Raw genomic sequence first — 22,948 nt, 5'->3', positions numbered from 1 at the left:
ATAGAATATTAGAATGTTACTCTCGCAAAACCCTACTTTTCAACAACTCTTACTCGTGAAATTTCTTTTCAAAGTCTTTCTGTGGGTCACTGAATAATCAACAACCCAGTTCAGATATAGAAGCTGCTGTTGGAAGGAGTTGTCCCATTTTGAACGGCATCCTCAATAATTTGCTTCTACTCTTAGTAATCATGAAAAAGAGTCATATATTAATTTGATTCATCACTAATATACATTTAGCATTTTTATGAAAAACCTGGTTCTTTTTCTTTTAGTAAACAAAAAAAACAATCAATAAATAATTGTTAATTATATGAAGGCAAAGATTGAGATTCATAACTAAATTAATTGCATATTAAAGTTCTTTTTTTTTTCTTAGTGAAAATAGATAGCTCGTAGCATTACTCAAAAGCAGAAGCAATCTTCCCTATGATGCAAAGCCAAACTTGAGGAGGGGATCCCCAATTAAAATTTGTCTCTCACACAAATTCAACGGGTAAACCATCATATTTATTGAATGTACTATAATATTTTATTATTATCCTAATACCATCATATTTATCGAAACAAAGTTAAAGTTTGAGAGCTCAATTCTCGACGTTTCTAAAGGAACAGTTGGATGCAACAAAAAGACCGAACAAACACTGCCATGGCTTCACCAAATGCACATAAACTAACAACCTCCAATTTCGATATGTTTTCATGCAGAATAGAGGAAGCATTAGCGTTGATTTTCAAGAGATTGCCTTGTGGAGCAGTCCAACCATGAGGCATGGCCGTGGGTGTCGTTTGGGGCATTGCTGCAATGGGCAGACTGTCTCCATAAGCATCAGAACTCCTCTAAAATTAAACATGTGGTTAATTAAATGTTTTGGGGCTAACGGTGCTCCACATTTATAATAAATGAAAGAAATTCATACAATTTGATAACAAAAATATTAGTAAAATAATATATGATAACCAATTTGGGATTGCCCTTTTCACATTGCCTTTTTCGAAGAAAAATCTTCTTCTTTAAAGTTTTGAGAATTACTTTTCAAAAGATAGAACGGATAAGTTGATTTTATTTTTTAATTCAAAAGTATATATTTGGAAAAAGTTGTTTACAAAAATATTCCATAAAAATAACCTAATTTATTGACATTCAACAGAAACTCTGAATAAGCTCTTAATACTTGAACAGGTCCAAAACCAAATGCATAACCATGAGGGGACATCATATACTTCCAATTCGAAAAATTTTACATACTCCAGGTTATTATGGCTAGTGGCAGTGTCAAACAGTAATCATATTACATACTAAATTATGTATAATATATAGTTTTTTTTTTCAATAGAAAATTTCAGCCATTATCATTAAATAAAATTAAATTATGTTCTTGTAAAGAAGCCTCTTCCAAGAAGAGGCAGGAATTATGAGCTAGTTTACAATTAAAGAATTAAGAAGAAAATAAGAAACTTTTGCCAGCCAATTAGCCATCTCATTGCCGGAGGTACGAACAAAACAAAAATCACGTATAACAGTGATATTTTATATAGGAATAACTTTTATATAATTATAAAAATTTTGATCCCAATTTGTGCTTGACCTCTGAAGATTTTAAGAATTTGAATATTTACTATATGATGGAATTCTGAAATCTTTACAATTTATTGATTGTTATACATACATGTTGAAATCCTACTCTAACAGGCTTGTGCAGCATCTAAGACCACTCTTTTTGACTTTTTTTTTTTTCTTCTTTCAACAACCTCAAATAGGAAGCAGCCCTAATTACTTCTCTTCATCAAAATTCATTGCTTGGTAATTCAGCTTAGACAGTATGTAATCCTTTGAGGTTATGGGCAGACTTGGCAGTATTAATTGACTAACTAACTCGAGACTTTCTCATAAGTCTACATAATCTCTAACTAGTGTTTATTTGTCTTATCATTAACTGGGTAAAGAAAAGAAACAAACTGGACAAGACAGGACATCTCCTAGTGATTTTATACCCGTGATAAAGATCCAAAGCAGAAATGATCACTTGAGTGAGGGCAAACTTTGAGAAAGATTCTGGAGAGAGCTGCCTTGGGGAAGGAACTTGGGTAATTATGGATCTAATTTAATTTCTTTAAGCAAGAAACTAGTATGAAAGAAATTAATATATGCCCAAAAGTATTGGTATATACCTATAATTGGGTTGTAGGTAAGCTTCATGACCGTTAGTAGATTATCGTGTTAGTTGTGTCAAGCTTAATTTAGTTGTTAATAGGTAGTAATTCAAATTATTTTGAGGTAATAAAGATATAAGTTTCGTGAATTTGAGACACTTCTTCGTTCATATTGAATTAACCTTAATTGATGATCCATTTGGTAGCACTCCAAGAATATTAGTTTGATTATGGGTCTCTTCAAAGCTGAGTCAGTTGTTAATGGGTGGCTAAAGTTTCAAGGCAAAACCAAGAGTAAGTAGTGCTATGCAGCATCTTGCGATGGCGGGTCATTCTTTACTGTAGTTTTATTCATTTGTTGGAAGATCAGCATCTAATTAGTTGTTTAAGGTGATAATTAATGAAGAGAAAATCTGCCAAGAAAAACAATTATTAAAGCATGGACTTAAAATATGCGTCCATATGGTCTAAACATAAAGCTAAGTTATTCGTCAAGCATAATGGATTTATTAGGCAAGCAATTTGGAAATAAATTAAAGGAGCATTTTGCATGCATAATTGGGTCAACTTTGAGCTTTAACTTAATTAATTATGTGGGAAAGTACCCAATTGTACTTTAGGAATCAAATTATATAGGGAAAAAAGAATATAGAAGTGGTGGTGGATCACTTCTCAAATTTCTATATTAATTAATATATTCTTCTCATATCAAAAAGTGTTTCTTTTTTTTCTTTCTTTCTTACATTTTTATCACTATTATTTTGGACAATGCAAAGCAACATACTTGACTGCTGAATTGAACTATTAGCGGAATGATTAAACATAAAGTCCTAATATCAAAATCATATTGGCTAGTGATTCTTCTTATATCATTTAAAAGAAAAAGTAGATTGAAGTTATAAAATAAAATTAAATAGAAATTATATGTCTTGCACAAGATTTAAAAGTTATGGTAGAAATGGATCGGATAGATAATGGAATTATTTACCGGAGCATTAAATTATAATAGAAATTAATTAGGTATAATATAACACTCAAGAATGGGGAAAGTGTTGAAGAATCCAAAGACAAGACCCCAACTAAAAATCAAGTACTCAACTAAGAAATGCATGCATTTCATATATTTTATACAGTGCATGCCATTGTTGACTTACTTATATACAAAGTTTATTGTATATGATATCTAATCTAATTTTCCATATCACCGCCACTACCCACCAAAATTTATAGATACACATAATGAAAAGAAAAAGAGTACAATCTTAAAAGGGATTTAGTTATCAAGTTTAAAAGAAAACAAATTCTTAAATTAATTATATATATATATATATATATATATATATATATTTCATCACAAGTCAACCTATAATATCAAATAATTTTTTATCGGATTATTTTTACCTTTTATCACAAGTCAACCTATAATATTGTTTTTCAATTTAGATCCTAAATCCTGAAATTATATATATGTTTCATCTGAAAGCTTAGACGTTTATGTCTATTTAAGCCATTTTAGCTGAAAATTTTTTGTTTCACAATGGCTGAGATATTTTTTAATTATAGACTTATCTTTGAATTTTTAAAATTTTATAACTATAATAAATATTTACCTATAAAATAATTTTCTAATTAATATATGATATTCATTAAATTCGTAATTTACCTAATTTATTTTTTAATTTTATGGAGATGATAAAAAATATGTAAATGAGTAATAAAAATAAATTACTATGTTTAATTAAAAATTTTGAAAATGATTATTATAATTATTATATATTTAGATTCATACTTCTGTTTTATATAATATATAACTTAAAATCTTTATTCCAATAGAAAATATAAAACACCCAATTATCCAAATTAGTAAATTTTTTTACTCAATAATACTGAACCATCTAATTATTTTCCTTTGTCAGAACTCAGAATCAATGGACAGTTGAATATTAGACTATTGTGATCCTTTTCCTTACAACCTGAAAACATGGCTTCTAGTCATTTCGTTCCAGGATTTTGGGAATCATTTCTAATTTTTGCAGGAATTGCGATATGAAGAAATGAAATTATTATCTATTTCTTATTTTTATTCAAAATTAAGACATACTAAGAAAGAAAAAAGGAAGAAAAACATGGATGGCGACTAATAAAAGAGTTGGGACTTCCTTTTTTGCTGGCTACAGAAACATGCATGAAAGGAAAATTGTTTTTTATAATGATTATATCTAAAGAATAACAACAAACACAAAATAAAAATAAAAATGTATTTTTCATATTGGGTACTGCTGTCACCCACCACTAACGTCCATGGAGAAAACCTTTCTTGCTATTCAATGATAAAAAAAAAAAAAAAAAAGGTGTGGTGAAAGATCAATTACAGAATTGAAAATGTTGTTTAGGTTCATCAATCAATCAATCACAGCCGACTGTTCCTTATACTTCAATATATAACAAATTAAATTCTAACATTTCACCAACCTCATACATTGTATTTTTTTACGACATTTAAACTAAATTTATATATATATATATATATATATATATATATATATATATATATATATATATATATATATATATTCCAACAACTTGTTGTGTTTTCTTCATTAGAAATTGTACCTTAGCGTCAATAATTGGCTATGTTGGACATTTTTTTATTTTTTTATTAATTTATTGACGACATGATAATATAAACGGTGATTGAATTTTATATTTAATTTTATTTTAATTATAAGATTTTGATTTGTTTTATTTCAGTTATCTAATTTTAATTTTATTTTAATTTAGTTATATTATAAATAAAAAAATTGACACGTTACAAGATAACTAATAAGAAAATAGATATATGACATGTCAATTTCTTATTGGCAAAATAGCTAAATTGCAGTCAAAATTAAAACTGAATGATTAAAATGAAATAAATTAAACTTCAATAACTAAAATAAAACTAAATACAAAGTTCAGTGATTATTTATACTATTATACCATTAATTGACATACTAATTAGTATATGAGTTTGAATAAACAGAGAGTAAATTTTTACTCTTTTTCTAATTAATTGATTCTGAGTTGAATATCAACCAGAAATTTCAGAATTCTGAGCATGATTTGTACATCTAATTAGTAAAGAAAATAATCTAACAAGTTTTGGTTAGAAAGATTATGAAACGATTTCAAATGTAAATTTTTATTTTCAGCCGATTTGGATGGTGTTTGAACGATGAGGATAACGTTCTACTTTATTAGCCTCATGTCGATAATAATTCCATTTGATCTGTGACATGATCAGGATATAAATGTTAATGGAGCTTGTGGTTATTATAGCACTAAATCAAATAAAATAATATTTTTTTTCATTTCATACTAACTGTGTTTTTATAAATAATTTCTTTTAATTATTTATAATTTTTATATATCTAATATAACATTAATTATTTTTTTTATATTTTATCTCGGTACTGGAACAGTTATAATGAATTTTGATTTAATATAATTTAATAATTTTTTTATAGTTAAGTTTATTAAATATTTTTTTAATTCAAATAAATTACTAAAAGTGACATTTAATATGGAATGGTGGAAGTATATGCTTAAAGTGTTTTAAATATTTTTGCTTTTTGTAAAATTTTCCTTTTCAATTAATTATTTTTATTTTTAAGAACTGCTTTTGTAAATACAATCCAGTCCTATTATATTTAAAATTTAATAGATTAATAATATATTAATTAATAAATTTTTGAGAAATTAACTTTGTTAATGGATAACTAATAAATCTATATTTAATAATAAATAAAATTTGAAAATAAATCTTTATAATTATTAATTATTAGAGAATATATTTAAAAAGAAAAGCTAATTATCTATATATCATTTTTCTTTATACTGTATTTGGTTGAAATAAATAATTTTATAAAATTTATTGATAAATCCTACATTTATGCGTTTGGTTGAAATAAAAATTCAGTTAGAATTCTACTTGATTAAATGCATAAAATTTATTATTACTAAACTAAAATCTGACATAATAGATAGAATTTTAAAATGGATTCTACATTAGTAATGCGATATATTTTATAAAATTAATTGTATTTAATTTTTTTTAAAATGGATTTTATATTTGTTTGTCGAATTTTCTTTGAATACTTTAATTTTATACTATTTTACAGTTTTTCGATTGGTTATGAACTTATTTAATAATTTTTTTAATCCATCAAGTATATATATTAATTATAAGAGTGTGCACTTATATTTTTTTAAATCCAACAACCAGATCTAAATACTTGCGAAATTATAAATTTGGCGATATGTGCGTATAAAAGAGATCAGAATTCAAAGCTATATCATAAATTTGGATACTTAATTTTCATGGGATGGAATTGGAACAGTTGGATGATTGGAATTCAAATAGTCATTCAACCAAGAGACGGTGAAACATCTTCCCAAGAAAATAATAAAGAAAACGGATATGTGAGAGTCAAAAGGATCATTTATAAGAGAAGCTCAAAAGTTGGCGTCTCTACCACTATACATACTAACTTTGTGTTGTACGTAAAAGTTAAAAAACACTTACCAAAAGATGGAAGGAAAGAGTGGCAGCATCAACGTGAAGGAAAAGGGTGAATGTTGCTATTTCAGTGAAACAGAAGTAGAAGAAGAAGAAGAAGACGAAGACCCGATTGGAATTTCACTACATAAGTTGAATCTTGGCCCTAAGAAAAAACTTCTTGTGCTTTCTCTAGGAGTTTTATGTCAAAAGATCAGAGCTTTCAAAAAGGACAGACCTAAAAACTGCAGTCCTGATGCTACTTATGGCAGCATTCTCGGTAGAAATAAAAATAAATAAATTTTATTTATATATTTGATTAGTTAATTTGATCTGAACTTATGCCCGTGCATGGCGGTCCTATCTATTCACTTTTGCTGAAACTAACTCTTATATATGTTTCTTTCTCAGTTTACAAGAGACCCCATTGTGAAGATTTCATAAAATTCTGTTTTGAAAGATTTGTGGTGGGAATTTGGTCTTCTGCTCTCGAGTTAAATTCTTCCACATTGATCTTGTGATTTATATTTTTAGTTAGTATTAGTTAATGAAATCTTCTTGCATACGTTACTAATTAAATTAATTCCTGATGACAAACAGGAAGAACTTGGATAATGTCCTGAATTGTCTGATGGGAGAATTGAGAAATAAGCTATTGTTTGCTTGGGTAAGAGTCATTCAAGTAATAATTGCCAATGAATATAGATGCAATCAAATGATCATTAGTAAGGCTATAAATTAATGAAAGGAAAAATGTATAGATCACATTTCCATTTGTTTTATTTATTCAATTTAAGTTTAACCATTTGCAATGCATTTTCTTATGTACAAGGACAAGAAGAATGTACAGATTCTGGATTCAAGTCGTTGGAGAACATCAACAAGCCTCTCTTTCTTAAGGAATTGAGGAAATTATGGGAGAGCAGCTCTTCATCTTTAGGGCAATATTCTTCCTCAAACACTTTACTGATCGATGATAAGCCTTACAAGGCGCTTCTAAATTCTGTAATACAACCTTTCCACTTGAGAACTATTTTTATGAGATTATTTTATGCATTTTAGCTTTCTAAGATTCACCATTATAATTTTGTTCTTTTGCAGCCTAACGCAGGAGTATTCCTTGATGAATACAAGGCAGGCCAAGCTAATGATACTGTTTTAGGTAAGCGATTGTGATGTGAAGGAACTAGAAGAGATGTATATTATACTAAGAGTTGTTCAAACAGGTCCGAAAGGCGAACTCAGGCTCTTCTTGGATGAACTAACAGAAGTAGATGATGTATGTTTGTATGTGCAAGAGAACCCAATTGGACAGCCTGCTATAACGTCCAAGCATCTTTATGGGGAGTTCTACTCCAAGATAGCCTGTCGTTTTGGCAAGCAATCATTATGATAAGCTTTTCCGGATACTACTACTGGTCAGGATATGGTTTTGAGAAAGTTTATCAGCGAAGGGTTTTTCGTTTATTAGGCAATATTTTGTTTTTAGCAATTGGCAAGGAGCTTTTATATATTTGGAGATTGTACTGCAGTTTCTTATTATTTAATAGTGGTAGTCTTTTTGGTAAGCATGTCTTCTTGTCCATTATTCTGTACATCGACGCATTCTTAATTACTTCACTCTGAAATCCAGTTTATTTATCCCTTGCCAATAATTTTCGAATAAAAAGTATTGTGGGCAGGCAAGTACTATTCATGATACATTATTTTGCCCCTGGAAAAAATCCTTTGCTGGAACCATAGCTATATGATTTTCTGTATCCTTTTGATGTTTTCTTTTCTTGCTATTGCTACAAGACCTAACTGAGTCTTAGTATTATACACAATAAATCAGTATCAGAATTTAAAATAAAATCCTTAAGTCGGCTATCTTCAATTATATAAACCAGCGACACGATCATCTTCCGACTTAAACTAAGACAATCAAAGCTAACTGTTTCCACAAATACAAAAATATGGCTCCTTCTGTTTTCTTGACTAGACCCTGGAACGGGCAATTCAAGATTGACATTTCTATGTACTTATTAGTTGTTATTGGTAACCCAAGTATAACAAGAGTCGTCTGATAAGTCGTCCTTTCCAGTAGGTTCAATCGGATCAGCTTAGAAAGAAAGTACTCCAGCTAGCTGACACCTCAAATGACATGATCTTCTAAATTTGGAAACGAAGGTAATCCCTGGCAACGCGAAAGAAAAGCATAATTAACTTCAGCTTCCAATAGCTGAGTTAGCCAATTGTGTCGGTGAGGTGGTGATTACAGTTCATAGATTCAACTAAACTAAAACAGGGGGGCAGTTCCTAACTCAAGCGCCGTAAATGAAAATAAATGGCTAAATTAGTTTCCATACATGTTCAGAGAAATTGAAATTAATCAAACACGCATCAGGCCAGTCCAGTTGGTAGTCCCTTTTTTTTAAACAAGTTTAATCTTTTTTTTTCAAACACAATTGAACATACTTGTAAGAATATAAACACTTATTCAATTAACACAAAAGTAAAGACATTTTTGAGATTAGTTCTTTTTTCTTACAATCCATTTTCTTCATGTCAAGAAAAAACCCAAAACATGAAAAACACACAAGTTCATAAAAAATTACTCAGCTTTCAAATGAGGATCAACCTCAACTCTAGCAACACCTTCATTAGCCTCTTTAGCAACTTCAACTTCACCAACAACAAAGCCAGCCACATCGCTATTTTCTCCTCTAAGAATCTTCTCCTCTGCTTCTTCATCAACATAATTCGGATCTTTCTCATCAATAGCCGCCGGTGCAGCGTCCAGCTCACTCTCCGTCGTGCCATCAGGTCCTTCCCAAGTGTACTTGCCACCATGACCCGACTTAGGCGGTGGCTTTCCAATACCTCCTTTGCCATCAGCTGGATGCCTATCCATGCGGTGAACTCCTTTGTCCATTAACTTCTTTTCAACGTACTTGATTGTATCTATGTTATGCGTGTTTAGCTCTGTCTTCTCCACTCTTTTTCTGCCTTCTTCGTCATGCGATACTGCCCTTATCACCACCTTTTCCTTCTTGTCATCAATCGCCTTCATTTTCTTGATTACTTGATGCTTCTTTGCTCAAATTCTTGAAGTTTTTCTGTTTGCATGTCTTGGATTAGCGTTTGATGGGTATTTTTATAGACTCTTTTTAATGGTTTTGTGCATAGAAGGTACTGGAAAGTACAAGGGATAGTAAGGTGGAGCTAGAAAGTTCATGCACGTGGTATTCTGCTTCTGTTTCAATCCGACACGTCTAGTGTAATTTTCTAGTAAGCTTGAGAAAGAACATGCTCATATCCTGTCGATGCTTGGGCTTTCAAGTAAACCTAATTGGATACGTATGCTTTAAGTCCAAGCTGAGGTGCCCATTTCATAATCTCAGGCATATACGATAAGTGCCCATTTGCAGTGCTGGATTAATTTGCGAGTAACTCTTACAGTTCTGTTGTTTCTTAGATTAGGAGTTCTAACAGCAGAGCCGATAAACCAAATACAGAAAGAAGAAGAAACAAAATAATAAGTATTGCTGTTCAGAGACCGATTCCTCTAAATTAACACTAATATATATATATTATATTAATATATAAATTTATAAAAGCTAATATTTTTTAAATATATATGCTTGACTTTCACGTATAATTTACTTTTGACACGTGAAATTTAGATTTTATATGTAATTTTATAATTTTTTTATTAATTTATTGATTCATAAGTTACATTTCTAATTAAACATTATTTCTAATTTTTAAAAATTAATATATTAATTATATTTTAATATTATATTAAATAATAAATAATTTTTTAATCAGATACTAATTCTATCCTAAAAAATAGCATATTAATTATATTTTTATATTATATTAATTAATAAATTATTTTATAATTAGATAATAATTCTAATTTTAAAAAATAATATTTTAAATTATATTTTTAATATTATATTTAATAATAAATTAAAATTCTTAATTATATAATAAATTTTTGATTCTAAAAATAGTAACATCAATTATATTGATATATTAAAATTAATTAATAAATAATTTCTAAATAATTATTATATTATTGAATTAATAGAATTTTAAAATTTTAAAAAATTAGAGACATTTAAAAATAGTTAGGTTGTTATTACTTTTTACAAATTTTATAAATTACTATTAAAATATTAAAATTATTATTAAATTTTATCTATCAACTTGATTTTATAATCAAAATAATAATGATTATGCAATGCACGAGTAAACAACTAATCTGTTTATATATTAATTTTTAAGATTTTAATTCTTTTTGACATGTATACTTAATTTTTGACACATAGGATTTTTGTTTTGACATGCGTACTTACTACTGACACACGAAATTTAAGTTTATGTGTAACTTTATAGTTTTTTCTATTAATTTACTAATTCATAAGTTAAATTTTAAATTAAACACTGACTCTAATTCTAAGAAATAGTATATTAATTATATTTTAATATTATATTAACTAATAAATAGTTTTCTAATCAGATAATAATACTAATTATATCTCAAGACACAACATATTAATTATATTTTAATATTATATTTACTAATAAATTAACTTTGTAACTAAATAATAATACTAATTCTAGAAAATAATATATTATGTAAAAATAAATAAATTTTTAATTATATAATAAGTTTTTTATTTAAAAAAATAATTTTTATTTTATTTATTATATTTTTAAACAAACATATAAATAGATAAAAAATAATTTAATTTAAATTTGACCAATAAATAATGAAATGCTACATATATTATAGCTTGAAAAGTAAGAATACTTCGTCATTCATTTTACTATCAAAGTGTAAAAATCCTTATTTTGTACTTTACAAGAGATTTTACATGTACAAATTAATTTTTTTAATTTAAAAAATAATATACTAATTATGTTTTAATATTATATTAATTAATAATAGTTCTCAATGATACTAATTTTCTTTTAAATATTAATTACATTTAGGACGGGCGAGAGGAGGTTGGGGTGTTTATGGGCCATTCCGTGGATACCGATGCCTATTTTATTATAATATATTATACTTTTAAAATATAAACTAATTAAATTTAAATATTCAATATATTAAATATAATCCAAATATAAGTTTAGTAAAATTTAAAATAATATTTTAAATAATAAAAATATAATATATTATAATATAATTGAATTCGGACAATGAATAATCCCATGTTCAAATCTAAATTCGATATGGATAATAAAAATAAATTTTAAAATTATTTATTATTATTTGAATTCATTTTATTAGAATTCGTTGGCCACGGATAACCGAATATATCCATCCGCCCAAGTGCGGTGGTCCCTGGAAAGGAGGGGCATACCCCATCCAGGTACAATGATCTTGCAAACAAATTGCATGTTTAGCAAGAAAATGGGCCACCATATTTGCTGTGCAACGGATGTGGTTCAGCTTGACAGAATCAAACATCACCTGCATAAATTTGATCTCCGATATGACCCAGCCAATAAGAGAGGAGTCCACACTGTGTTCATTAAACCGTTGCACCACTTCTAATGAATCTGTTTCGACTTCGATGCTTTTAAATTGAAATTTTATCCTTGCTTCATCATATGTAATTAATAATCAATGTATAAGTAAAATCAGGTGTATTTCCCTTATAATAATCAGTAATTTAAAAAATATACAGTAAAAGAAATTAGAAAAAAAGTCTAGTCTTCAATTTCTGGGATGCCTTTAAAAAAATCCAAGAACATGCGATCATCCCAAACTAAAGAATCCAGATCTGGAATAAGTCCTGGAATCACAAGTTCTGAAATACATGTGAATGGATAGTCTGATGAGGTTGAAGATGGACTCGATTTTCCGCATCTATTCCTGTTACTTTTGTTTTTCCTACTCCACTGTGGCATAATTTTTCCAATTTCAGAACTAATAGAAGAATAAGCATACTCTCGTTTGACACCAATTCTTTTGGTTTTGGTCCTTTGCCTCTTTGCTTTTATTTCAAACCAACAATTTGATGCGGAAGAAACATCAGTTTCTGTTATATTTTCTAGCAAAATATCCACCTGAGAAGAGACCTCAATCTTGTCGGAGTTCCTCTTTGACCTCCCTCTGACTCGTTTTACATCTGCTATGACTTTTGCCATAATTCTCTTTTAGGGTTTGTAAAGATTAGATGTTAGATTTGTGGGGTTTGTAAAGATTAGATGTTATAATGTGAAGACTTGCAGGTTTTAATATTACTTTCAAATTATCCTAATCCTGTTGGGATTAGATTTTTACACTCCTAATTGCACAAGAAAAGTCCCCTGTCTTTTTATTTTTCAGAAACCTGATAACACAGGGAAAATTCTTAATTCTTTTATCTTGTACGATTTATGTTTTTTCACGATCATACGAAAATTCGTTGTTCAATTATGAAAAACAAAATGCTAATCGAAAAACCTTACAGGTAAAAAAAGAGAAGAAAAAATAAATGCAGTGACAAAAGGAAACAGTAAGGGCAATGGACTAGCCTCATCTGAGCACTAGTATCATGCTACAGGCATTGTTGATACATCCTACAGAAGTAACCTAACCTAATTAACTTCATGGCCAATAATGAATTGATATGCGCAAGGTATGAAACCAACCGACAAACTGCTCAAACTAGTCTATTACAAAAAAAAGAGTTCTAAAAGATTGTAACCAGTTCATGTATCATCACAAAAATGACTGTGGCTCAAGTCAACAATGTCTATGATTAAGATTTAAGGAACAGAGGGCGACTCTAGTCCTGTTTGTTTTATGCTTTCTCTGAAGGCTCTCCTTCATTTTTGGGGTTTGCTGGGGCAACCTGAGCATGGTTTGCAGGAGCAACCTGGATAGGGGTTGGATGCATAATATCCTGCAGTTCTTGCTCGCTGAATGTGTTCTCAGCAATATGCTTGTCCAATAATGCATCCTGGTACATCAAAACCAAATGGAAGTTGACCAGTAAGTGGCATACCTTTGCCCATCATCATCTGCCCATGATTTCAAGTTATTCATCTCGGAGAACCTTGCAGGTCACAAGATGGGTGGAATTAAAGAATTAAGAAGAAAAATACACTCATAAAGTCATCTAATTTATTATTCTTGTATTTAATTATTATTTTTTTATAAGAGATGTATACTGAACTCATTAGTAATTTGCGAATAATGGTTATATAAGATGAAATTAACTTGATCAAAACCTTCAAACTAGCAAAAGATATGTATTGATTTTAGTAAATGTACATGAAATATATTTCTTAAAGACCTCTACTGAATTACAACAGATGGTAATTTAGAGAGGCTAGACTATAGTTCTTTATATCAGTAACATAAAATACCACTAACAAAAAGAAAATTAATCACTTTATTTTTCCGTAAGTGGTGAGTTAAATGACAATTAATAAAGTGAAATCCATCCTGAATGACAAAAAATAAAAATTATTTGATGAATAAAGAGCTAATGATCCTTTTATCCTTACAACTAATCCTTTTCAAGTTTTAATAATGTAGATAGAAGGACTTTCTCGTCAGCATTCATAATAGGATTACAAAGACCATTGATATCAAGGAACATTTGAGGTTTGTGTCCCATTGCCCATTTTCAATGTTCATGGATTTAATCAAGTAATAAATTAATTAATTTGAATTTAATAGATTCAAGAGCTATAATAATCCATACCAGAATTTGAATAGACTTCTGCAGTGACAATGTACATTTTAACAGAAGTTCAAGAGTTGGCTACCTTCAATTATATAAACCGATGACATGACCCTCATCCAAATCACCAAACTACATAAAGTTGTTCCCTAAAATACAAAAATGGCAAGAAATATTGGCAGCAGCAGCAGCAGCAGCAATTCTGAAGAAGAAGGTGGAGGCATTTTACTAGAGAGGCCATTCTTTAGGCCTAGGAAGAAGCTTCTCGTGATTTCCTTAGGCGGCCTGCTGTGCGCAAGAGTGTGCCGTAGAGACACATCCAACATTCCCCAATCTCGCCCTCCTGATGCTGCCTACGGAAGCATTCTTGGTAACTTTCTTTTACCTTAGTTTCTTTAGTTATTTATTTCCTTGAATTTATATCAGTTCCTTTATTTATTTCTTTCACAATTCTCGTTGATTTCATCCATCCTATTTAGTTTATAAGAGGCCTTACAGTGACGAGTTCATGAGATTTTGCTTCGAAAGATTTGAAGTGGGAATATGGTCTTCTGCAAGAGACTTATTACTATCACGCCACTGCTACATTTTTTCTGTTTCTTTTGCTTGTTTTTCTTTTTCATTTTTTCTTTTCCCTGACTGGCTGTGTTTATGCATGTAATATAGATTGTACTTGAATAATGCTCTGGATTGTCTGATGGGAGAGTTAAGAGACAAGCTTCTATTTTTTTGGGTAAGGATGCGGATGCCAGTTTACCTTATCCTAACTTTTCATATGAAATAGGCCGCTGCAGGATGTCTTATTTTTGAAATTTCAGGACCATAAACAATGCACTAATTCTGGGTTCAATACCATAGAGAATAAATCGAAGCCTATCTTTCTCAGGGAATTAAACAAACTGTGGGCGGAGAATAATAACTCGAATCTATTGTTGCTGACACAAAGATATTCTTCATCGGATATATTATTGATTGACGATAAGCCTTATAAGGCACTTCTGAATCCTGTAATACATCTATTGTGTTGGAGATAAATTTATAGCTTTACGTATGCCAGTTTCTAGTACACTTTTCTAATTTTAATTTTGTTTTTTCTTGTAGCCTTACACTGGGCAATGATCTTTATGATACTGGTTTACGTGAGAATTGCCATTTTCTATGCATAATTACTGGTTTACGTGAGAATTACCATTTTCTATGCATAATTTTCTTGTACAAACTTATACGTGTGAAGCCTTTTAAATATTGTTTCTGTAATTAGGTCGTGAAGGTGGGCTCTGGATCTACCTGGATGGCCTAGCGAAAGCAGATGATGTGCATACATATGTGAAGAATCACCCGTTTGGACAGCCTGCTATTACAGCCATGCGTCCTGATTGGGATTACTACTCCAAGATAGTCCATCGTCAAAGCAAGGAATGAGCCCACAATTTGAAAATATAACACTAATGATTCAGAATGTAGATTGCACATTCTGTTTTAATTTACTTTAAGTTGAACCCACAATTTCTCGTATCAGATATCCAAATTATTACATAGTTTGCTAAGTGGAGTTTTTAACCCAAATTTTTGTTTAAATCTACTCATATTTGTTAACCCATAATGTTAACAGGAGTTTAAAATTAATTGCTTATAATATCTTCATTCTTTGACAATGCCTGAACCTAGTATAGAAGGAACAGAGATTGGAAGTGAAGGATTGAAGTGAGAAATGATTATGAAAGTTCATCCATAAAGATCTAACATAACGATCCAAATTGCAAATTAGAGAAGTATCTGTAGTCATTATGATCAGTGTTTTGGATTAGAAACTCCATTTAACATTGCAATAAGCAGTACTACATGTCCTAATCTAACTATGATGCAAGATTAGAATATCCTGTGGATAAATGTTAAAACAATAATTGCAAATAGAATTTGCTTCTTTCTATTGTCTTATCAGCCTCCAATTTCTCAAAGTACACCTGCAACAAAATGTCATAATATGTTAGGCATTAAAGTAAAATTTAACTTCTTGTACTTATAATAAGCTAATTGTGTATGGTGCACCTTGTACATCTTCTTCGTTAAGGACAGATACATTGATGTCAGGAGATGGCCTTTGATCAGATGTGGGTTCTGATCCATTCCAACAGACACTTAAAGAGTTGGTAGCATTTGGTATTTGCTGGTCATTTGCACTATTTTCTGTTCCTCCATGGCTCTGTTCTGGCACTGGAGATGCGGATATCAAACATGTCTCACCATTAGGTTTTGCCTGTGAGATTGGACTTGCCTCTGAAACTACACCTTGAGTACCTCGAATCACAGTATTTTCGCGATGGTGCTTCTTCTTGTGTACCTTGTAACCATTTGGCATGAAGCTGCCCATAACAATCTTAGCAAATAAGAAAGAAATAAATTCATGAGACAACTGCTGCTAATTAATTTGAAAGATAATAAGTTAAAAAGGTAGGAAAGCTTTAGAGAATGCACAAGAGAAAGGCTTACTTGGATGGGGCTAGCTGCTAACAATAGTCCTGCAATGCCACCACCTATTACACGACCATCAGGACTAGCCAAGGAAACACTCAGTCCACCAGTCCTACTTCTTACACCACCATTTTCACTGACTGTGAATGACCCAGATAATGAAAGGATCTCAAAACGGCCCTACAAAGAGAATTTAATATCTATAAACGATAAAAGAAAATTATACATTTGGAGAAACTGTCACAAGAACGACCCATCAGAGCACAACTGCTCAAATTATTCTCATTTCTTGTTGCAGTGCGGAATCAATGGTATTGAGAATTTCCATTCATCGGCCAAACTTAAATGTGCAGTAATTATCAGAAATTCTGAATGAGTATTAATTGTCACTTCTGAAGGGGTAACTAGCTTTACAGACGAGGTTACAGAAATTAATTTTCTATTCGTTTTCTGATAAAGATATGCAACTGCTGCTAGGTTAAACATCTGCCCGTCGGGCCTAGTTGACAATGACATATCCTTTTGAATCAGTATACGTAATACATTATTCACTTAAAAATTATTTTCAGAACGGTTCTGAGGGCATACATCTACTGGAATCACAAAACTATAAGACGATATAACAGCAAATTACAAGACCAACCAAACACAGAATAAAAAACAGGACAACTAACATAATACCCCACATAAGATAATGAGAAAGCATGACTTAATTTTTGGAAATGAAACTCTTTCTTTTTTTTGGATAAATAATTGTTAAACCAATGAAGAGAAAGGTTCTAATGAGCCAAATCTGGAAAAGTAAAGATAAATGATAATCACATGAGTTTAAAGAGCAATAGTCCAAAATCATACCTCATAAGTCAAAATACCACCAGAGGAACCCGGTTGGCGAATGGTAACGTTAGAAACAGCTCCATTGGCAGATAGAATACATATTCCTCTAGGACCCTTTTGAGCAAATGAGTGAATTTTTCCTGCCACATCCTGCAGGTAGTAATAATGAAGGAATCATTTGAATACTGTCACTTAAGGTCCATACAAATAAATATATACCCTTAAATAGACACTGCTAAATTGGTAAAATATAGTAACTCCTTAAATCTTTAGTACATTCTTGGCTAAGTAAATTTAATTACCTCTCCAGTATTCACAGTTACCACGTGAGGAGTGAAGTCCCCTCCTGCTGTGTTTGCAAATAACTCTCCTTCAAAGATCAAATGCCATAATGTGAGATAAATCTAATAGAAAAAAAGAAAAAAAGAAAATAAGGCAGAAATAAATTTAATTCCTTTCTTTTTTTCTTTGAACTAGAAAAAGCCAAGAATATGTCGCTGGTCTACAGGGCTTGGCACACCATAATGAAAGGAAAAAAAATGGAAAGTACAGAAAAGAAAATTTTATTATCATTATCATCTTCTTGTGTGCATGTAATTGTCAATCCAAGACATCCCCAATCTCAAATGCAATTTTTTTCCAAAAAGAATAAAAACCCTAATTTTCTTTTCTCAGTATATTTACACCCCAAAATTTATTTATTATTTCCTCTAAGAGCATTAATTCATCAACTCCTTTGGGTTCTTCAAGGTCATAATTAGATGATAGTAGGTTAAAAAGGTGAAAAGAAATAAAGAAGAGTTGGTAAGTTTGAATCTTTTGCCTCTTATTTCATTCGAAGAAAGGGATAATTATAATAAATAAATCATCACACATACTTAGCTCTTATTTTAAAAAAATTCTTTTCTTTTCCTCCATTTTCACGGCGACCAATCAATACTTGAAAAGCACATAAGAGAGACAAGCCTAAAAACGATAGATGATACCACTTTATCACCTAAAGATGTCTTCTTTTCCGCTTTTCAACTTCTGGGTTTCTTGAAAACTCACCTAAAGAAGCAAGAAGCTGCCAGTTACCAGACCCGGGAGGTCTACCTCTACCTCTTTTTGAAGAAGAGTTGAAGCCATGATCAGGAGGAGAAGGAGAAAAAGAGAAGGCAGGTGTTGTTGGCGGTGGTGATGTTAGTGCTCCTGTTGCTGCAGAAACTGCTTGATAATGATTAAATGGCTGCACTCTTAAGTTTCCTTCTGAATCATATTTTCTTGGCCTGCCTCTTTTCTTTTTCCCAAACAAATCCAGACTATTATTATTATTATTACCTCCTCCTCCTCCTCCTGACCCTCCGCTACTTGCTATAGATGCTGCTGTTGTTGCACTTACATTGCTGCTTCTCTCCAGGATCATCACGTTCTCTCCAGGAGCACCCATGTTCATGTTTATATTCATCATCACCTGCTGCGGTGGTGGCTCTACTGCTACCATGCTACTTACTGGTTGGGGTGAGTCAGTCTCCGAACCCATTGGCGACCCAGAAACCGTGCTTTCTTTTTCCTCCATGGAAAAGTAGAGAGATGTGATTGTTTTCTAGAAGTAGAAGAGGAAAAAAGAATGGAAAGTTGGAGAGTGAAGTTTGAACAAAGACAGAGAGTGTAAATGGCGCCAGAAGTAGAAGATGTGATGTGTACTGTAATGTAGCTTTTGTTCTTTTCCTTTCCTGAAAAAAGAAAAACAAAATTAAAGAGAGAGAGAGAGAGAGAAGAGAATTTTATAAAGCTTTATAGCCCATTAATGGAGGAGAAGAAATAAGGGACTGAGAGAACATAGTTTTTCTTTTGGGCTCTACATACAGTCTCATGAACACAACTACCATTATACCGATTTTCTTTTCACTTTACCCATATTGCCCTTCTCTATAATATTTTCTTTTAATTTTAACTTTCCCTGCCTATATAAAGTTAAGCCTTCTACACCAAAAATGGAGTTTCTGTAAATTCCTTTTCTATCAATTGGAAGGGTTAAGGGAAAAAAATATCAGTTCAAAAAATCTTCTTAAAATGGTATGAATATGATTAAGGAGAAACCATTGTTTCACTTAATTAATTAAAATGAACCCTTAATTTGCACCATTTAAGTTCCATTTTACATAAGTAATGTATCATCAACATTTAAATCAAAGATTAAAAATACATGAATATGTAGCCTGCTATTCTATAAAACAAAATGCAGCCTTTTATTTACTTGTTCTGCTTTCAAAAATTTCCTAAAATGACTATAATACACAATAATCTGATACAAATTTTTTAGGATTAATATAATGTACCAAATATATATATATATATATATATATATATATATATATATATATATATATATGGCATTCAATCTGTTTTATTAGTATAATAGGCAAGTATTATTTATATTGCTATTAGGTGATCTCAAACATATATAATCCATTAAAAAAAACTACAGGGTAACAACATTTTATATTTAACTATACATATATGATTCTTTTCAATAAAATTAAAATATTTTAACAAAAAAAAAGAAAAAAAAAAAAGAAAATAAACGAACTAAATTTCAGACTCTCATTTTTGCCTAACAAATTACACCATTATCTTTCACATCATAAAAATGACAAATTAATTATGAAATAGACATAAATTTTTAGTAGTATAATTTTGATAAATTGTCATGTGTATAATGGAATTATGATTCCATATTATAAAATTTTTAATATTCTTTTCTCTATATTATTTTGATACCCTTGTAGTATATGCGCAATAACAAGTTTTAAACAATTTAAGCATTGTAAATATCGATACAGGTGAAGGTCAGTTAGGTAAAACTGAAAGAAAGAGAAAAACTTTGTCCGAATAATAATAAAAATGATCAGAGCAATTAGAAGATGTTTTTCTTTTTAGTACTCCGAAAAGCAACCGATTTAGATATAAAAATGGCAGTCAAACAAAGTGCTGTGCTGTAAAAGCAAAAAATCCGCCATAAAATAATACTTTGTTTTGTATTTTAGTATACATATTAATCCAAAAAGTTCAAATCCCTAACTTACGTTTCTTATCATAATTTGAAAAATCTAATTTTTATTTGTTTTTATTATCTTCCTTTAAAAGTTTTATTGTAATTTAAATTTGTTTCTCTGGGCACCTCCTGTTTCATAAATTATAAATGAAGCAACCCACAAAAGTGAAAAGGCATTTACATCCCTGCAAAGAGTTCCAAAAAGTGTTAAGTTTCTTTAATCAAAGATGACAAATAAAGGAGAAATAGGGTTGAAACTTCCTAGTCTTTATCCTTACAACAGTTTGGGTTCTTCTTTCATTTTTATTTAATTTATCACAATATCAGAATTGAAATTGAAATTGAGATTTAGAGTTGTAATGCAATTCCAATCCTAATTAACTTGAAATTGCAATTTAATTGTTTGGATAACACTTTAATATTATTGCAATGACCCGATTTAAATTCCATGGGAAATTATTGCTTTGTCTCTTGATATATCGGGAGGTGTTTCGTGTAATTGTCAAGTAGTAGTTTTTCAGTATTTAACATATGTCGAGGTAGCGCTACTAATATCTGTTAAAATATTGAAAAGTCTAAATATCTCTAATTTAAATTTTTTTATTAATAACTTTATTTGTATAAAATAATTGATTAAACTAATCTTTTTGTTATTATTTTTATTTTAATTATTATTCTTTCGTTTTTAACCAATGATAACCTGATTTGAAGTTTTTAGATGAAACTAACAATAGAAGATTACTTTTTATGTCTTTTGAAAATATTAATTTAACAATTTTTAGAAAATTGAAATGAAATTTCTATTTATAATATTTTATAAAATTAAAATAATGTGTAATATAACATTTAGTGTTTTTATTTCTTAATAAATAAAAAATATGAGTATATATTTTATACTGATTAGTAAATTAACTAATATATTGAACTCATTAAACCGATAATATTATGATGTATATTATTAATATAAGCTTTAATTGGTGTTTATATCAGTAATTTAATATCTTATTAACAAAAAATAAAAATAAAATAATTTATCAAAAGTTTAATATCAATCTACTATCAACTATCAACAACTCTTGAACTAACACATGTCTTAAAAGTAACTTCCACCGAACTCTTCTCTCTCCTTTATAAATTAAATGAATATGAAGTCATTTATTCTAAAAGATTTTTCAATCCTAACATTTTTAATTTTGAAATTTTTTGCAACTCTAAAATCAAATAATAAAAAAATATCTCATATGATTGGATATAATTCTCATATATATAGCTTAATCGCATTTTATACAGTTTTGATGCGCAGTTGGATTTATTAATATTCACCTATTCTAAAGGTCTACCATCTTAAAAATCTATTATGACTCATTTCTTATATAGGCATTTTATTCTTACTCAAGCGTTCAATCTCATTCGAACCAGACTTTTATAATTGTATCTTTTATGATTTAATTATGCATACATAATTAAAATCTTTGATAATCATAGATTTTTTTATTATGTAATTTATTAAATTAAGAGATAAATAATCTAATATATGCAAATTAGATTATAAATTGAAATAATAAAAATGACATGAAACATAAAATATAATTGTAAAATATTATATTATAATAGTATAACAATATTTTATATATATATATAGAAATAAATAAATTAACATAATGATCATAACTGAACCAAACTGCACTGGTAGTTCGATTTTCAATTCTGTTGTGATTCTGTTCACCCGTATTGACTATACACCACAACTTAAATTCAAGCAAGATTAAAGGTCAATGTTTCTTCTTAGAGCAAAAGAAAAGAAAAGAAAAAAGAAGAAGAAGATTAAAGTCAATGTTGGAAGGATAAAGAGAAGATTAAAAGTCAAATCAATATGGATACTTGTGGGAACATGATTTTACAAGGACTTCACTTGCTAATTCTTTTCTTGCAGTTGAAGTATGTATGTGATATTTCGTAATAGTAGCTTTGTTTATTTATTTATAAAATGTATAATTGGTCAATGCTGAATATCGTTGGATTTAAGTAGTTTTTATATTTCTTTTTTATCATAAAACTTAGTCCAAATACAATCAATGTTTCAAATTGCATGAGACCAATTTAAAAAGTATATAATATATAGTTAATAATATAATTTTTTTAAATAAATTTAAAATAACTTGAATATATATACCTTTAAAGAATTCAAATTTAAATATCTTTTTAAAAAGTTCAAGTTTGAATATTTTTTATCCACCA

General features: G+C 29.5%; 3 protein-coding genes across 5 annotated transcripts; 1 reads left to right on the top strand and 2 right to left on the bottom strand.

Moving 5' to 3' along the window:
• The first annotated feature begins 6,582 nt into the window (after nucleotides 1-6,582).
• On the top strand, nucleotides 6,583-16,009 carry LOC125371384. The gene is made up of 7 exons (XM_048380362.1): nucleotides 6,583-6,971; nucleotides 7,103-7,191; nucleotides 7,526-7,752; nucleotides 14,547-14,734; nucleotides 15,223-15,371; nucleotides 15,422-15,542; nucleotides 15,626-16,009. The coding sequence occupies exons 1-7, from the start codon at nucleotides 6,725-6,727 to the stop codon at nucleotides 15,784-15,786; spliced, it is 1,182 nt and encodes a 393-aa protein (XP_048236319.1). The 5' UTR covers nucleotides 6,583-6,724; the 3' UTR covers nucleotides 15,787-16,009.
• Nucleotides 8,534-9,858, bottom strand: LOC107262006. Of its 2 annotated transcripts, XM_048369886.1 has the most exons (2): nucleotides 9,312-9,858; nucleotides 8,534-8,867 (listed from the first exon to the last, which is right to left on the bottom strand). In XM_048369886.1, exons 1-2 carry the CDS (start codon nucleotides 9,741-9,743, stop codon nucleotides 8,826-8,828), a joined length of 474 nt encoding a protein of 157 aa, XP_048225843.1. In that variant the 5' UTR covers nucleotides 9,744-9,858; the 3' UTR covers nucleotides 8,534-8,825. The 2 variants fall into 2 exon arrangements, with proteins under 2 accessions (XP_048225843.1, XP_015580496.1); XM_015725010.3 differs by lacking the exon at nucleotides 8,534-8,867 and having other exon boundaries at nucleotides 9,175-9,855.
• A 95-nt stretch (nucleotides 16,010-16,104) lies between the features above and the next one.
• Nucleotides 16,105-19,522, bottom strand: LOC8288401 (AT-hook motif nuclear-localized protein 1). 2 transcript variants are annotated; one of them, XM_002528529.4, is made up of 6 exons: nucleotides 18,724-19,521; nucleotides 17,976-18,043; nucleotides 17,692-17,823; nucleotides 16,855-17,016; nucleotides 16,414-16,741; nucleotides 16,105-16,328 (listed from the first exon to the last, which is right to left on the bottom strand). In XM_002528529.4, the coding sequence occupies exons 1-6, from the start codon at nucleotides 19,229-19,231 to the stop codon at nucleotides 16,318-16,320; spliced, it is 1,209 nt and encodes a 402-aa protein (XP_002528575.2). In that variant the 5' UTR covers nucleotides 19,232-19,521; the 3' UTR covers nucleotides 16,105-16,317. The 2 variants fall into 2 exon arrangements, with proteins under 2 accessions (XP_002528575.2, XP_015580487.1); XM_015725001.2 differs by lacking the exon at nucleotides 16,105-16,328 and having other exon boundaries at nucleotides 16,467-16,727; nucleotides 18,724-19,522.
• Nucleotides 19,523-22,948: the final 3,426 nt, after the last annotated feature.

The sequence above is a fragment of the Ricinus communis genome, chromosome 10 (genome assembly GCF_019578655.1).
Source record: "Ricinus communis isolate WT05 ecotype wild-type chromosome 10, ASM1957865v1, whole genome shotgun sequence".
Taxonomy (NCBI): domain Eukaryota; kingdom Viridiplantae; phylum Streptophyta; class Magnoliopsida; order Malpighiales; family Euphorbiaceae; genus Ricinus; species Ricinus communis.
This window is presented reverse-complemented; position numbering and strand designations above follow the sequence as displayed.